The sequence below is a fragment of the Harpia harpyja genome, chromosome 17, assembly GCF_026419915.1.
Source record: "Harpia harpyja isolate bHarHar1 chromosome 17, bHarHar1 primary haplotype, whole genome shotgun sequence".
In the NCBI taxonomy this organism is placed as follows: Eukaryota; Metazoa; Chordata; class Aves; order Accipitriformes; family Accipitridae; genus Harpia; species Harpia harpyja.
In genome coordinates this window covers 19,987,835-20,005,776 of record NC_068956.1, presented here as the reverse complement: position 1 = coordinate 20,005,776, position 17,942 = coordinate 19,987,835, and the positions used below count along the sequence as shown (strand labels likewise).

The window sequence follows — 17,942 nt, the reverse complement described above, 5'->3', positions numbered from 1 at the left end:
CACCACTTAATTTTGAGTATCACCAGAAATTGAAGTAGTAGTCCAACTACAGAAGTCTGCCATCGGTGGCTACATTTCAAGTATTTTGCCTAAGAATTCAGCATGAAATTCCCAAACACAAAAGCTGAGCAGTAACACAACCCTCTCACCTACCCACTTCCAGGTCATTTTGTTTGAGGAGATCTAGACATTGGCGAAAATATACTTTTCAGTTTCTTTCTTGTAGGAAGAGAGTGCTAACTTACTGTGTCACAGAGAAACTAAAAGAAGGGCTTAGCAAACAGTATTACTGAGTTGAATTAGGAATACTGAACGAAAGGAAACCCCTTTGAGAAGGGAAACCCTTAAAAAACTGGGCTAGGACATGAATTATTTTATTTTTTTATATGAAGTCCCTAGCACTTTTATAAGTTATTCCCACAGACTTGCAAAAAATCTGCAAGTAATGCTGCTTTTCATGACTTCATACACACATAAACCTATCTACAGAGGAACATACTTACACCAAGTTATATAAGCCCAGGAGACCCATTCCTCTAAAGTCTGTTTTAGGATCGTCACCTTGGAAACCAATTTCACACCACTGCTTTGAAATCCGAGCTTTCAGTGGCGAATTGGGCTTCAAGCATTTCCACAACTAGGAAGATTACAGGTAAAACATAATTAAACTTCCACACATTAGTATGGCCTTTTCTTCTTTTTAAACCAAGCTAAGTTCCAATGTAACATCACTGCATTGCTATCCCAGCAACCCAAACATAAAATCAAATGAAATTCCTGGGGGGTAAAGAGGGTGTGTGTGGGAAATCCCAAACCACTCTTAAGTATTGCAGATGTTTCAGCCCTACAAGGCCCTTCCAACCTTATTGGCAGCCGCTGTAACATCTCACACAAGGACTTAGTTTGATGCACAAAGCACGAACAAAACAGCATCTGCCTCCCTAAGTGCAGAGAGAGGAATGGCCTGGAATTTGGTTGTAAATCACTGACAGAGCAGCAGGCAATCAGCCCTCAGGTCCCTGAGGCTCTGCAGCAATCTTTTCTCAGGCATCTTTTGCAAGTCTCTGGAAGGGTTATAAATCAGAAATGCTGACTTGGCTACCACAGTGCTGAAAAGCAAATCAGAGAATATAAAAAAAATCCATACAAGAATAGCATGTACCACCTCCATATTTAACTGAGGGGTGAATCATTCATTGATCTCACATTAAAAAAAAGGACAAAGTGATTTAACAAGCCAGATCCTCAGCTGGAATAAATCCACTTAGCCACACTGGTCCAGCAACATTAGTGCCTAAATATGTTGCTAGGCACCTAAAAGCAGCCTAAATTGATGTGTCTGACAAATACATACCTTTCTGCGCATCTTGTGCCATATCACAAACTCACCCTTTCTAAAGTGTATTAAGAGATCATAAACCATGAGTTGGTAAGTAGGGCCTCAAGAAATGCACTTAGACAAAGCCTACCTAAGGGAAAGAGCTGTATGCACATTTCCCAAATAGAAAACCCAGAAATTGTATTAATTTTACCTATTCTAATTACCTTTAAAATGAAGTGCCTTAGGAAGGTTAAAACTTTAATGATTTCACTTTGTAATGACTGCATAAGCATCACTGTTTAAATCATATTTGCTGTCTTTCTTGTTCATCCATCAACAGTAAATACAGTATTATTCATTAGTTCAATCACATTAAGTTAATCTTTCATTCATAAAGTGCCCTCCTGGTAAACATGAATAAATGATAGACATTAGGAACTTCAATTACCCATCGCAGAGATCACTTAGCAAAGTATCTAGAAGGACTGAAAACCAACTGGCCTATTCTTTCCCAGCTTGGGTTAGAAACCAAATTAAACTCTTGGACATATTTCCATTTGACATGAAAATTTGCAAAAGCAAAATGCCTACTGTAAACAAGTGCTAATACACAGGTTATACTGGAGGCAGATGGTGAAACTGATACTTTCTTCAACATTACAAGTTTTAAAGCCTAAGCTGCACTGTTTTGTCTCCCCTCAGACAAACGCTCAGTTTTTATTCTGCTTTTATTCTCATGCAGTTATGTTTTTAAACCACTTATGTGGCTACACGTCATTGCTGACATGATTCTCAGGAGCATCTAAGAACCAGGACCTTGCCCTCACAGGCTGGGTGGCCAGGAAGGAGACCACAGCCAGCTCCTTGGTGCTCCTTACCTGTGATTGCATCCTCAGACCCAACTTCTTGCTCTCTGGGCAGTGTAGATGCCCAGTGTACTTAGGAATGCTTTCCTGGAGCCAAGGGCCCTCGTTAAACCTGCAGCCAGCTACCTGGTATTTTCAGGGACCAACATTGTAGGCTGGCACCTGGATCTCCCACCTGCAAGACACAGGCTTCCTCACTGGGTAAAGCTGATGTGTACTTTTAGTTAAAGCATACTCCACCCCCAGAAATTTGGGTGTTTGGCTACACAGGGGCAGGACCTGAAAAGGAGGAATCTATCTGCTCTGTCCTACCTAGTAGCTAGAGCACTCCTTCAGGGGCAGCTCTGGATTTTTACTTCCTCGCAAGACTCCCACTGCACAGCAAGGAGCCAGCCTTAAAGACAGCTTTTCAGACACCTATAGGAACTCTTTGACCATTTCAAGCATTTTTTAGAAATAGTTATTTGCGTCCGTAAGTGCTTATACAAGATGCCTATTGGGATTTTTAGAAGTACCTGGAAGCCCAAGTAACTATAGCAAAGTTTCCAGAAGCTCCCACTGTAGCCTGTGTAAAGCACTACACTGCAAGCTAGAGTGTAGAAGACAGCTTCATCATCATGTGCTGTAAAAATCCAGTCAACGTTGGATGGGGGCAGAAGCACAGGTAGTGTTTAAGTTTTCAATATTTTTGTTTAAAATAATTTTAAAACCCCCAAACAGGTGGTATGTTTTTATAACACCTCTGAAAACTCTGTAAGAATGCATTTTGCTTGTAGATAAACTCATTATCACAATTCTGTGTTTCTTGCCATTTGTCTGAAGCATCTTGCACTAGCTACAGTCACAAACAGGATCAGAAGAAATACTAGGACTTGCTATTAGGCTATTTTCTACCCCCTTTATTCTCTCCTCAATTCCTTTCTAAGAGCTCTCTAGCTCTCTCTCTCCTTATGGCTTCAAGATCATCTTCCTGAAAAAATACTTTTATTATCTGCCCCAGTGCAAGGCTTTCCTGAAAGCATGAAGTAAGTAAAACCCAGTTGGTATGGTTTTCATCACTCTATGTGTATTAACTAAAGAATGTTTTTATTTTGTTTTCATTTGAAAAATATATTTGGGAAATATAAACATGTAAGTCATCATCTCCCACCCTTCCATCCCACACAATGAAAGCTAGAGGTTTTGAAGACAATGTCTTCAAAAAATACAAGAAACTAAAGAAAAAAAAGTTTATTCTGGTTAAGACAGAAAAATACCCTTCTCGTGTTGAAGAAAGGTGTACTGAAGTAGGACCTAAGGCTATTTTTCCAGAGCTCATAGCGTAGAGCTGTTATCTGCAGTAAGAGCTGCGTATCCAGTGCTTGGATACAGTCCAGCCAAGGGACACGCATTCATCAGCCAGGGAGTGAGCTGCTTGCTTAGCAGGTGTTACACCCAGCCAGATTAATATGCTGTATAGCCTTATCTTAAAACAGGTATACAATGGAGGAAGGCAAAAATACCTCCTGATGTTTTAAAGAGGTTTTTAAACCAGGCTGTTTGGAGCTGACATGAATAAAGGATGCCCTCTAAGTACTTCTTAAGCACCTACCTTCAGAAGCATTTCCTCATGTTGCGGATTCTCTGAATCATACATCTCTCTGCGCAGCTTTTCAACCTCTGCAATCAGATTTCTGTACCCCACAATCTGCAGCAGGCATGCCTGAAGAGATACTCCCAACCTGAGAGGGGGGGGAAAAAGGAGCAACATAATCCAACTCATTCATATGTATCCATGAAACAGCACTACTGCATACATACCTGTAATTCACATGAATAATGTTACAATGAATTCATGTAACACTTTAATTACAATGGGAGAATTTCCAAGAGATCAATATTACATTAAACAAGGCCTTGTGAAATGCAGTCTTATTTAGTGCCTGCCTTAGATAATAAAATTTGGGATTTTTCAAAACTTTGAACGGTGAATTTTCACACTGAAATCCCATTATAACTATACACAGCAGCGTTAAATGCCTGCAACAAGCACATCACTGAATCCTTCCACTCACTCAAACAGCAGCTTCTCAAGCAATACCCTGAGACCAGAGATGTGAACTATAAATGGGGTGAGGGGGAGAGAAAGCTCAGCAAAAAGCTAAAAATATTCATTTTGCTTCTGTGCCACAAAAGCTAGCATAAAGACGACAAAAACCTAAAGTAACATAGTTGAAAGATCTGCCTCCAGGCAGCTTTTTTTTGGGTCTCATGTTAAGAATCACCATAATGGCTCTCTTTTCATTATAATGTAGATTTTACGTTTCCTTTTTACATTTCCTGATGCATCATCATTAAAAAAAAAAAACCAAAAACACCACAAAAAACCCACCACACCAAAAAAAACCAATCCCCAAAACCAAACCAAAACCCAAACCCCCAAATCCCAAACAAGTGGCTTCCAAGGCTTTAAATTACAATGCCTTATTCAGTTTTAGGATAAGATTTTATAGTATTAAATGCAATTAATGCAGTACACAACTGCCACGCTCATAAGAATATTTAATTATATATGGAAATAAATCCTTTAATTTTTAATAACGTCTGAAATTATCTGAAGTCCTAGTACGAATTTGGAGGGCATGGTTAAATCTGTACCCTCATTCCTCTGTGGAACGCAGGCTACACTGATGTTAAGCTGCACAGGTTCCTCGTCTGTCTTGTTTGATATACCGAAACATTTTGTTTATTCCATAATACTGTTAAATTTTCTGAGCAGAAAGATTTTCACTGCTTATCTTTTAAGGTTAATCTACAGAATCAGAGATGTCATCATTAGGCCATTTCTCTTGCTGCAATTTTATGCTATTTGTGGCTATAACCCTTTCAGAGTAACCTATGCAGTATTTTCCCTCCTTTGTGGTTTGTTTTTTGGTGGGTGGGGTGGTTTTTTTTCTTAGTTTGGTTGGTTTGGGGTTTTTTTTTTGTTTGGTTGGTTTTTTTAAAAACATGCTTTACTTGCTGTATCCTACAGTTTTACAGAAAGGCTGCATTTCCAAGAAAGCTGAAAAGCCTATCAAGACTGCACGTGAATTGCTATAGTACATCACTAAACCACAGCCATGTTTTTAACTACTCTATAACCTCAGAGTAGTTTAGAGCAGAACACCACAGGCAGTGGCAGAGTAATTTTATATTAAAAAAAATAAATATATTTTTAAGTTCCAGGCTGCACAACATACACAAAGCAAGCCACATTTGCACTTTATCTAAAGGCAGTCAAATGCCCCATGCAATGTTATTTGGGGGGGGGGATACAGAATTATTTTCCCCACTCTCCTTGTCATTAAGCTTTTGTTCTCCTCCTTGCCAAACAAAGGATGTGGGTGAGCTGCTGATGCCCTGCACCTCCTCCTGGCCACCTCTGTGCTGGTGGTAGCAGTTCTCAGAGCACATGAGCGACCTACCTGGGCTTGCACCCCCACTGCGCTCATCTCCAGGTGCTCCACCAGATGGAGGCAAGTCCAAAACTGGGAATATTTCATGGACTGCTTCCATAGTTAGTGCAGACTGCAGATGTCACCACCTGGTTATTCAACCTACTTGCTCCCACCACTAAATATACATGTTTATCTCAGAGGCATTGATAAAGGGAAATTACTGTGGGTCTCCTCCTCCTCTTCAGGTCACGGCAGCCTACAGCCTTCAAGAACAGCTCAGCACAAATGCGCCTGGGATGCTAGTTCAGCTCTGCAAAGATGCTACATTAACAAAAATGACTGCATACAGATTTGCAGAAACACATATAGTACGACACATGTCCCCTTGTCCTTACCCCAGGAGATTTCAAGTCTCTACTGCGCAAGGGAAGGCCAGAGCTTCTGAACAAGACAGTTTCGGTACAGGTTTTTTATGTTCAAGAGTAGGCAAGCCAATTGATTTTCCTTAATCCTGACTAAAGAAATAGCTGACCTGTTTTTGCTGAAATTTCTCCAGAAAACTTTAGTATAAAATAAGTGCCTCACATGTAAAACTTCAGTGCAGATGCTTAAAGTTTAGCAGAACTATGGTTAGTTTAATATAAGGAGCAATTTAGTGGCAGGGTGTGTTTCTATGGATGTGGCATCACCTTGCACATCCCAGGCCTCCATTCCTCACTGTTTTGAAAAGATACTTCACCAAACTGAGGTGAGTATAAGGGGCTATGGGGATGAAAGACTCAGTCCTGTAAAATGTTGAGTGCAAGGGTTCTAGTCGAAAAACAATTAAGCATTTGTTCTGTGCTAAGCATATGAACACCACCTGCATTAAACAAAAAATAGTTCAAGGGATTTTTTGTTTGTTTCTTTGGGTTTTGTTTGTTTGTTTGTTTTGGTGGGTTTTGTTGTTATTGTTTATTTGTTTTTGTTTGTTTGTTTTAATATTAGGACCAGATCACTCAAAATGTAACTTAAGGTTCAGGGGCCTGATTCAAAAAAGCAGAAATCATTTTCACCTCTGCTTGCTCTCTCTTCTGGAAGACGGCATTTCTTCAGAGGCCAAAGGCAATGCCATGAGGAGAATCAGATGGTGATCTCCAGAGTCATACAAAAATACTACTGTAATGAATTCCTTGTTTTTTCTTGGAATTATTCCACCCAGTTACCCAAGGGTCCAACACTGAGAAGCGAGCACTTGAATCAGCCCGACTGCTAACACTGCAGTTACTGATGTCCACAGGCCAGGCTCCGAGCTGTGCACATTTACATCCTGCAGTTTTTCCTCATATGTCACCTTCACTAATTTTGCCATAACTGATTTTTTTCCTGAATTTCTGCTATCAGCATCCTGTGCAATACAAGAGTACCAGAGCTGTGACATCCTCCTCAGGCGAGCAACCTCTCAGCAAGGCCTCGCATCCACTTGAAGCAGCTGCTCTCTCATCACCCTCCCTTTGAAGGTCCTGTGGGCAAGGTCCTGTGAAGAGACACCCCTGGAAAAGCTCTGGGCCCACTCCCAAAAAAACTTCACAGAGCTTCTCATCTATGAGAATGAGGTATTCTCTTTGTTTTGTTTCTCTTATTTTCTTCCCTTCTTTAATGGTTGGGTCACCAATTTTTCAATCCAGGTGGACGGTGGTCATGTCCACAATAGTTGTCTCTCAAGTTAGAGAGATACCCAGTATACTCTATGTCCTTTATGATCAGTGAAGCCTCATTTTAAGACTACCTAGTTACTGTCCTTTTCACTGGGGGGTAGGGTTGGGGGGTCATTCCTGTAATGAGACAAAAAAAAGTTATATTTTTCCAACTGAAGTTTTGGGTTTTGTTGTTGCAGCAAGGCCTTAGGACCACCTTACCTGTTGATGCTGCTGACCACTTAAAGAAAAGCAGCTATTAATTTGTAGATGCCCATTATGGATTGTGTACATCATTTTCAAGTCTGGGAAGAGGAGCAAACCTCGGACTGATCACCTGAATACAACCCTCAACATTTCTCCCACTGATTCCTGATCTAGACCATCCTGTGCCTTAAGCTAGGGTCTTAAGCTAGGTAAGGCAACCACAAAAGCATTACCACTTACTCTTGAAATACATGCTTGTAAATTTAATGGTTTGTTGGAAATCTCTTCTTACCACCAAGACCTTATAGCATTAAAAGAATATCAGCTATGCTGTATTGTTAGAACTTGTGTTTGGATAATCAAGGGCAGTTTTAAAACGTAAAGCAGTATGCCATTTATATCAGTTACAACAGGATGATTTCTTCCCTACTCAAAAGGCCACACAGCCTCGCTAAGAAGCCATCACTGTCACTGACAGGACCACCTGCCTTGGTGGTATTTTAACCCTGGGGAAGTGGGCCCCATAAATCAATGCATCAACAATATACTAAGACAGCATGATTCAGGAAGCAGCTAGAGAAAGAGACTCAGGACTTGCCTATTACAGTCACCATAAAAGATCATTCATTTTTCCATCAGCTTTTTGACAGCAAAGCTTAAGTTGAAGTTTTATGCTGAGAGACAGAATTCATCCTCAAGTTGTGTGCCACAATAGCTATGGAGAACCAGTTCTCCATGGACCTAGGCACTGAAGAAATCAATAATTCCCATTTGTTTTGTAAGGAAACCATGAACTTACTGTGGATTTATATCTGGATTAATCCTTTTCAGCTCCATGATGTCATCTATAGTTTTTTCAATAGCATCAGGGTGAACACTTACTGAAGTTTGCAGCCGCTAAAAAGGTTTTAAACACATATTAATTCTTATGGAAGATATTATTCAATAGAAGTTAACAATGGTAAATTTGATACCCAAAAACTTCTAGATTAAGAGCCCAGAAGACCCAATTCAATATATATACACACCTTCCCAGCCTATTCAACACTACTGACTAGTTTTAGAGTGCTAGCCCTACAAGAGCTTGAGTCGCTTCGCCATGCCCGTGTAGTCAGTCTATCACATTTCTGTGGCAGCAGCTAGTGAAGGTGATCTGCACTGAGGCTTTTGATCAAGAAGCAGCTTCAGACCAGCCACTTAATTACACTGGAATCGCTAGGCTTCATTTGATATCCCCTCTCCCAACACATTGCAGTAACACAGCAAAACATTCTTGCTTTCTCTTGCATGTCATTGCACTTTGTAGAAATGCTCCTGGAAGTTCAGTATTCAGAAATCAACACACCTTCCAAAAATTAAAAGAGGTTGAACTGTCTGGTGCTTTGTCTCAAAACTACACAGTTGCTTAAATGCAAGCTTTTAAATAAGTTTCTGCCTTTCTGTTTGTGCTAGAAGTACATTTGGAAGCACTATGCTGAACTATGAGCTATGTGACATCATTTTTGCTAATGCTGAGGTAAGCTTTTCAACATCACTGATTCTCATGCCAAAGAGAAATGAACGGCTGAACGATGCCCTTTAACATATACACACATGCTTTGTGAGAAGAATTTAGGTTAGCACCACCAGTGCTACAGTGAAAGGATGAAGTGACAGAGGCTGTTCTCCATTAATGTATTTAAAAGGAAAGCAGAGAACAAAGTTGTCTTGGCTATCTAGGTACTGCTGTCTTCAGCCTCTTTTATGGCTCCTTTCCAGACAAAAAACCTGAGGTGTAAAGTGTGTAAGTGACTGACTGCAGATTACAGAAATTCTAAGACAGGATGAGGAATCAAGCCAAGAAACCCCAAATTACAACACATCACCCTTGTCATCTCCCTCCACCATGGCCTGTTGCCCCTTGATTCCATCAGTTTCACAGCGTGTTTGTCCCTGAAGCACAGGACACTGTCCCCAACTTTGCAAGATCACCTGCTTTTGCAGACACTAGACCCTCTTCAATAGAAGATGGTGTTAATGTAAAATCATATCAAACCTTAAAGTGATTTTTTGGGGTGAGCAAACAGCAGACTGAACAAACCAACTGCACAGGGCACAACAGAAAAGGTGAAGGATGAGATCTTTCACTCACCTTACTTTTTGAACCTTTCAGTGATGCCTCTGTAAGAGAACAGTATTTGAAAGCATCATGTCAGACAAGCTAAGTTTATATTAGATTCATTTAACAATTTATTTATTTATAAGAATGAAGTTATACTATTTTTAGCTCACGCAGAAAGGTACAAAGGCATGCAGAACTAAGTATTTTGCAGTTACCTATTTTCATAGTTCTGGCAGCTCCAGGTTTGGTATTGTAACAGATCCTTTGCAATTCACATTGACCCGTTAGTTTCCTGACCACGAATTTCAGGCAGCGCCACAAGCATTTGCAGTAGAAGTACAGGCATACCTGGACAAACATCCTGGCAAAAGAAGAAGCCTGAAAGTAAGAGTCTTGAGCAGAGTTTGTTTCAACAAGGTCACCACCCAAACAGAAGGTACTTGCTCACCCCAAATTCCCAGTGCCTAAAGGCAGCTTTAAAGCAAAAGCAGCATTCACACTGCAAATGTTTACCCTGGTAAGTGTTAAATCATGCTTTTTAGTCTTAGCCAATAAAAAAAAAAACAAACAAAACCAAAACACGCACAAAGCACCAGAACTGGAAGCACAGAATAAGTCCACTTCAGAGTTCTCAAAAGAGTATTTCTAGAAAACTCTTTGTCCCCTTAAAATAAAGGGCCATATAGTTCCTACTAATGCTTTGGGCAAACAGGACTACATGAGAAGTGAGCACAGCTCACCTTGTTATCATGGCTGCTGAGGATCCAGGGAGCCACTACACCCTGGCTTAGCTTTGCCTCTGTGTCCGGCTGCTCCAAGTAGAGTGGCTGGTTATCCTGACAAACACGAATCAACACTCACATCAGGTCACTAAGAGCAAAAAGCTACAATTAAGGAAACCAAAGCTTCCCCCGCTTTAGGAGAGAAGGTGTTTAAGAACCTGTCCTGAGGACTGCCAGTTCTTCCCAAGATCAGTTGTTATACAGCACTGACGCTGTGCAATTTCTCAAAGTACAGAACAGACAGTAAGACAAGAAAGCCCTTATTTAGGTACTGCATCCAGTTTCAAGCCCCAGCAATACAAAACAGACTTTGACAAACTGGATGGATTTCAGTGGAAGCACCCGAGATGGTAAGGCTGGAGCACAGACCCTGTGAGGAGAGGCTGGGAGAGTTGGGATTGTTCAGCCTGGAGCAGAGAGAACTTCAGGGCAACCTAACAGCAGCCCCCAGTGCCTGTGGGAAGATCATGGAGAAGACAGAGCTGGGCTCTTCACAGTGGTGCAGGGCAGGAAGACAAAGGACAACAGTCATAAGCTGAAAAATAAGACGCTCAACCTAGATATAAGGAGAAGATTTTTCCCCCCATGAGGACACTCCAGTAGTGGCACAGGTTGCCCAAAGAGGCTGTGCAATCTCCTTCCTCAGAGGTTTTTAAGCCCTGACTAGAAGAAGCCCTGAGCAGCCCAGTCTGACCTCAGAGCTGACCTGCTGCGAGCAGGAGGTTGGACCAGAGACCTGCTAATGCCCCTCCCAGCTTGAACTAGCCTGTAATCCTATAAAAGCCTGAAAAAGTCTGCATATATGAGAAACACTCTATTTTAAAGTTTATTAGCGTTGCAGCTGCTACCAAAGCCCACATACTGCTACCACAATTACATAACACACCTCAAAAACAGATTACATGGGCTACAAATTATTTGGACACAATTTAGCTTTCTTGTTTCTGTGGCTATGAAGGCACAGATCCTGCCATGTTACCCAACTGTCAGTCCCCATGGGGTGCACCAGGACTTGAGGTGGGGTAGGATCCACCAAGGGTCCCTGAGTTCAGAAGAAGCACCTCTCAGAAAAGGCTACACTGCAAAGACCTGACAATGGGAACATTGCCATCTGGACACAGTCCTGGTTAACTGGCTCTAGGTGGCCTTGCTAGAGCAGGGGTGGGGACTAGATGACCTTCAGAGGTCCCCTCCAACCTCAACCTCTCTGTGATTACATTCTACGATTACATTATAGAAAAACGTCAATACAGCTTTGATATGTTAGCTTGCCACTAAATGGTCAAAAATAATTTGGTCCATTATGTTCTAAGCCTGTATGTATGCATATTCATCATTAGCCCATTATTTCCTCCACATGCTGTTGATGCTTTCAAAGGACAGTTATTTGTTAGGAGACTTTGTATTATTCTTTTCAATGGAGTTTGGTGGTTATTCTGAAATACTGAATTCCAGATACTCAAATCTGTTATAGCTTTAATAAAGTTTGAAGAGCTCAATCATCTCCTAAAAACATCCTGAAGGGCATGGTGTAGAAGGACATTCAGGGAAGGGAAGATAAGTTAACTCATGTTAATGTCCACACAGTAGTTTAATCTGCTTTATGTTCACTTTAGCTTAATCTCCTTTGAAGGAGGATTAAGCTAGGGGAACTAAAGCCATTTTATGTCTAAATGGAGAGCATCCACATGAGTATTTAACATGCTTTAAAAGCATCCACTTTATCTTCACACTTTTAGTTAATTCACTTAACGCTCCAAATGCATGCAGGCAACCCCCTTGTCTTTATGCAACAGGAAGGCTCTATTTTAAATACAAAGTGAAACCTAAAGAATGAGGAATCACTCCCACACTGGAATCAAGTTTTAGACAAGCAAAAAAAGTTTCAGCTGCTGACGCTGAAATATTTGGGTGTCCTGTCCCACGCCATCCACTGTAAGACGTGCCAGAACATGCTACTGTGAGGAGTTCCTACATGCTTCACAGCAGGTTATCACCTTCAGTATTAAGAACTAGGCCAGTTACCAGGAGGCAAGTCCATCATCAGCCAAGCAGTTGTTATTTAAGTTTCCAACAGTCAGAAATGTAAGTCAGTTAAAGAGTCAATCTCATATAAAGTCAACTAATGCCTTCAGCTGCAACCTTTAATAGGGGCTTGAAAAAAGCCACAGGCTAACATTGGGCATTTTGGTTTTCCAGTACACATTTGATATCAACCTTCACAGATTTGACTAGTCCACCATCCCTGAAGAGTCCAAACACAACCTATAGCCATCCCTCAGCCTCCTCAGCACACCCCAGCTCTGTAGTAAGGCTGAAGGCCCAGAGAAATTAATACAAGAGTAATGCCAAACTGGAAGGTGGAATGTGGTAAAACAAAGTTCCGGGTTTTCACCATACGTTTGTAGCAGAAATTAGGGGTGCTTTCTTTTGGCCTGCTTTGTTTCCAAAGGTTAGGTCTCTGTTAGAGCAACTCACTACCCAGAGAGCTCATTTATGTGAAAGAAGTGATGAATGACTCACTTAACTTCATGTTAACAACCCATGTAAGATTTCCTTCTAATGAGCAAGATAGCTCCCATAAAAACCACATGTCCTTTAAGAAAGCTCGTGCCTACACTTGATTAATTCCAGGGCTGAAACATCACAACCCATTTCATTACTCAAAACCTTGTTTCTTACTATACTGTGTGATGTGGATAAGTTTTGGGGTAGGGGTGGCAGTGGAAGGTGTTAGGTGCACTTCAATTATATGTTGCTGCCTTTAAGCTCAGTGACAGATTTGCAAATCAAAGGAAAAACTCTAAATGGGATAGAGCTGTGACCACATGATTGCAATCACCTTCCCCACCAAAGTTTTGCTTTGGCTGTGATTTACACAAAGATTAACTAATAAGAATGCATCTACTAAAAACATGTCACTACAGCACGCAAACACTACATCTGTGATTCACTAAAGTATACTTAGCAGCTATTACTAATAAAGCAAACAAACACTAATTTTGACTAGGCAGCTTATAGAAAAAACCTTAGCCTTTGTGGATACCTTCAATTTTCTACTACTCATCCATCTCAAGCTTAAAACAGTTGAAATCTTCCATTTGTAACATGAACGGCATAAAAAGTAACAAGTTTGTTTTCAAAGGGTTGTTCTTTATAAAAGGGAATTCTTGCTTGCAGAAGTCCTGTAATAAAAGCACACTAGTGATTAAGACAAGTTTTACGTTAGCCACTACGCACTTCAGTTCATGTAAGCAAAGTGGAGATGCTGGCAGCTATAAAACAAAACACGGTATATCATGAACAAGAAGCCACATGGAAGTGTAGCATGAGCCACGTGTTTGACTACAGCATGGTGGCATTAACCTCTGCTTTGTTTTAGAGTCCAATGCCAAACCTCCTCTCCACTCAATCTCTTTGGTATTTTTTTTTCCTGCTTGCCTTTGCAGGTTTTGTCAGCACAGAAAATAGCGTGCTTCACCAGCAGTTTGCGTAGTCATGTACAGCAATACTTCAGATCCCCAGGTGAGCTTTAAGAACAGAAGCATTAGAGAAATGAAGGTGTTCCTCAGGGACTTGCACTCTACTCTTCCACATCCTGATACAAGCTCCTTCTCCTCCTGTATTACATACAGTTGCACAGACCTACAGATTTGTGTTTATACATGTACAGTGAGTTACAAGAGTTCATATGAACATTTATTCAGGTAAAACAAAGAAAAAACTGCATAATAAGATGCTGATGCACACAGGCCTAATCAACAGGCAGTTCCCTTGCCAAGGATGCCGTATGAGTGGAAAAGTGTGCAGCCATTCTCCCATGAGAAGTCAGGGTTACACATTCCCAGTGTTAATGCCAACCACTTGGATATCAGAAGCTACCTGTTAGGTTCTGAGCAATACCAACGCAACTCAGCATAGTTCTCCCAGCGTGGCTCACAGAAAGAGTCACTGAACTCCAAGATCAATACTACAGAAAAATGTACTTGTTACTTGGGTTCCAAGGCAGGGGGGCGGAGGAGTGGTGGTGGTGGAAATCAAAACAACAAAATATTCTGAAACTATTAAGTATTCCCTTGCATATCTGGAAGAGACTTACGGAATACCACCAAGTGCTTAAAGCTACAACCACAATAGCCTGAAGTGCCACAGAAATGTAAAGTTTTCTTTTGTATAATTAGCAAACATCAGTTAAGGGCTGGTATATGCACCTATTTCACCTCTCCTTCTTCCTTGCTCTTCTACTTTTAACTCTTTCATATCTTCCCTGCTGTATGTCACTGCTTCCAAGCTCTAATTTTCTGCTAAGAACAGCTTTAACCAAAAAAAGAATTAGGCAGTCAGTACCTTGCAAGGACTATCAGGAATACTGCAAAACCAAGCAAGCAACCGATCTCTATCAGCAATAATGGGGCTCACTAGGGGTTCTGGAGAGCTTTCTTCCATGAGGGAGGGGATGAAGAAAGGGGGTTCTCCAATTGCTAGGATCCTTGCAAAACAGAGAAATTTAGAGCCAAAAAGAGCACAAAGTAAGAGTACTGGTCCTGCAGTCACAACACTTCTATTCCCCACAACACGTGCTGCTCTGCCTGGGGTAAGAAAGCATACAACAGCAAGAAGCAGAGAGAACCGAGCATGTTGTTTCACACCATGACATTGCAAAGGGAAGAACAGAAGTGGTTCTCAACAAGCAGTCGCAAGGTTTGCCCTCAACTAGCCCAACTGATGTCGGGTCAGTGTGATGGGAATGGCACACATGATCATTATTAGAATTTACATATCTCTCCAACGACAGTATGACATCATATTTTCATGAAATCTGGCTCCTTATTTAAAGGTAACTGGCTCTAGACAGCCTTCTCCCTGATAAGGAGACAGAAGCAAAATTGAGCAAAGGTTTCCAAAGTTGTCTAATATTTCTGTGAAGCTCTTTCCTGTGTGAGGTATGCTCGCCTAAGTAGCAAGGTGTATGTATAATGCAACGTGGTATTTCACTGACATGAAGGGAAGTAGAGATTAATTATTGTGCAACATTTTTGAAACTAAAAATTGACAGCGCTTATTCCCTCCCCTGGTAATTTCAGAACCTTAGTATTTTCAGAGCTAGTAACAAACAGAACAAACACTTCGGGTAAAATGAAAACTTCAACAAGATACCCAATGCTAGTGACTGGACTTAAAATTGGGGGAGGGGGGTGGGGAAGCAAGCAAACCCCCAAAACCACCAACAAAAAACCCCCAAACCCACTAGTTTAAAAGAATAAAATAAAGGTTACTCTATCTACTTACACATCATTTTCTTTCCTGTGTGTCCTGTTTTAGTTCCTATGGATAGGAAAGATTCTTACTCAGCTATTTTTCCTGAAGGACATACTCAGCTCAGAGAAGAAAATGTTACACATCAGTATTTCCTTCCTGAGAATTCTGATTATGGCTTGAGAAGTCAAGGACATACTAGTTATGGATGACAAGCTGTCCAAATGGGTGAGTAAGCAAGTGATACTAGCCTGTTAGGAGCTGATTAACTTGACTATCTTTGGGGTTTTTTGTGAAACTTACAGTATGTACACAAGGTCAACTAAGTAGTAATGTACCAATCACCCTTTCTGCCATAGGCAAACCTGCTATTAGCTCCTTTCAAACACAAGAAATTTTTTTCATTCTGCCTCTTTGCAGACTTGACAACTGAAATCCACCTTATCTCTCCATTTAGACATAAAAGCAAGTCACCGTGGCAACTAAGGAAGACATAAGAGTAGGTTAACAGCAGCTTTCCACACTTTACCTGCTCTTACTTTTTGCTGACTTGATTTTCATTTTATCTGATGTGATTCCAGTAAAACAGAACTTATGCTGAAAATCTGCCAGTGCTTACAGACTGTTTTGCAGTAGATCAAGAGGTGTCAAGTTTCCAGGGTTTATTGAAAAAGCCTAAGTGTCTGCTACAGTTGGTTCTCCAAGTCATTATTATTTCAGATGTTTAAGGTAAGTTAGTCAAAGTGGAATTGTCACTGACAGACTCTTCAAAACCCCTTTACAAAAAAAGAAAGCACTGAAAGATAAAATATTTCACTGAGAAACAGTTTTATTATTTCATAAGTAATACTTCAGACTTTAGGAATAATTCATATCAGAGCAAGCTGAGAAAAAAAAGAAACCTGGAACAGCTATTTTCATTTAGACATTGCCTTGGATTAGAGACATAAGCATAAGAGTCCTGTAGTTTACTGGCCAACAGCACTCCCCTAAATGTAGGGATTTAGAGTTATTCCAAGTATTAGACTGCTAAAAAAAAAGCTTCTCCTTCTACTGGAAAGCAGCAGCTGTTGAAAGCAGGCAGATGAAAAGCCAGAGATGAACTTCTGTTAATTAAGGATCCCCCAGTCTAAAAATTATATTCTTATAAGAGATGTAGATGTCAAACCAGCTGCTGTTTGTGCAAGCATAGACCCTTTCTTCACTATTCAGATGTGTAAAACAGTCCTAGGAAAGGCAGGGATAGAGGAAGTAATTCAGATTGAGAAATAAGACTGCACAAGCAACTAATTCAGTTTAGGACTTATTTTGAAGTTTTACAATTGTTCAAATACTGTAGGACTTCAGTTTATTAAAAGCAGTCTTACTGCATGGCACCACAACATGTATCTTCTCATATCTTTTTAATTGTCTCATTCAATGGCTGAACTTTGTGTTAGAAATGTACTATGAGACACATTTTTAAGTTACTTTTACAATGACAATTTCACTTTCCAGTTAAAGTAGAGATGGTGACTGTCAGCGAAGATAGGTAACTTCAGGGTCAAGCCATTTCTCAACAGGTAAAGACTACCTTTCAGAGTACATCTTAGAGAAAAACCATACACAAACAAACAAAAAATCTCCCCCAAAACTAAACAACCCACCTCACATCTCAAGTAAACACCCATGTCAAAAGCAATAAAACATTATGCCATAAGTTTTTAAAGGGATATTGCTTACTTGTCTATTGTTCTAAATATCAGTAGGAACAAATTCCATCACCTTCACGTAAAATGCAGTTTAGCCAGTGTTGTCAATGGCATGAAGCAAACATCTTTTTACTTCCTTTAAACATGAGGATGTACCAGTGTTACTTGTATAAAACTAAGCAATTGCTTCAATTGTGGAAGAGCAGTCAACATTCAAAGTTTTACCTTTTCCATTGCCTTTCATGTGAGGCCCTTAAAGCTCCATATATTTGTGGATCATGCAGATTGTACTCTATACTCAGCCCCAGTGAGGCACATCTGGAGTGCTATGTTCAGGGCTAGGCTCCCCAGTACTAGAGAGACATGGACATACTGGATAGAGTCCAACAATGGACTATGAAGGTGATTAAGGGACTGGGAACATGCGTTGTAGAAGGATAGACTGAGAGCTAGGGGCTCAGGGGGATCTTATCTGTGTGCATAAATACCTGATGGTGGTAGTAAAGATGGCAGAGCCAGACGCTTCTTGGTGCTGCCTACTGATAGGACAAGAGGCAATAGGCACAGACAAAAATGCAGGGACTGCATTTAAATCTAAGGGTGTTTTTTTAATTTTTGTTTTG

General features: G+C 40.6%; 1 protein-coding gene across 7 annotated transcripts in view; it reads right to left on the bottom strand.

Annotated features, from left to right (window-relative positions):
* The window catches only part of ELMOD1 (ELMO domain containing 1), a 60,612-nt gene that overhangs the window by 12,453 nt on the left and 30,217 nt on the right, over window positions 1–17,942 (bottom strand). For 2 of the 7 annotated variants that reach the window (XM_052812835.1, XM_052812833.1), the window contains exons 3-7: window positions 9,806–9,951; window positions 9,621–9,649; window positions 8,289–8,386; window positions 3,779–3,908; window positions 504–637 (exon numbers count right to left, since the gene is read on the bottom strand). In XM_052812835.1, the coding sequence (XP_052668795.1) occupies window positions 504–637; window positions 3,779–3,908; window positions 8,289–8,386; window positions 9,621–9,649; window positions 9,806–9,951 (537 nt within the window). Of the gene's footprint in view, window positions 1–503; window positions 638–3,778; window positions 3,909–8,288; window positions 8,387–9,620; window positions 9,650–9,805; window positions 9,969–10,330; window positions 10,427–13,418; window positions 13,473–17,942 lie in introns of those variants that run through there. The other 5 variants (XM_052812836.1, XM_052812837.1, XM_052812838.1 and 2 more) reach the window with 5 other exon arrangements.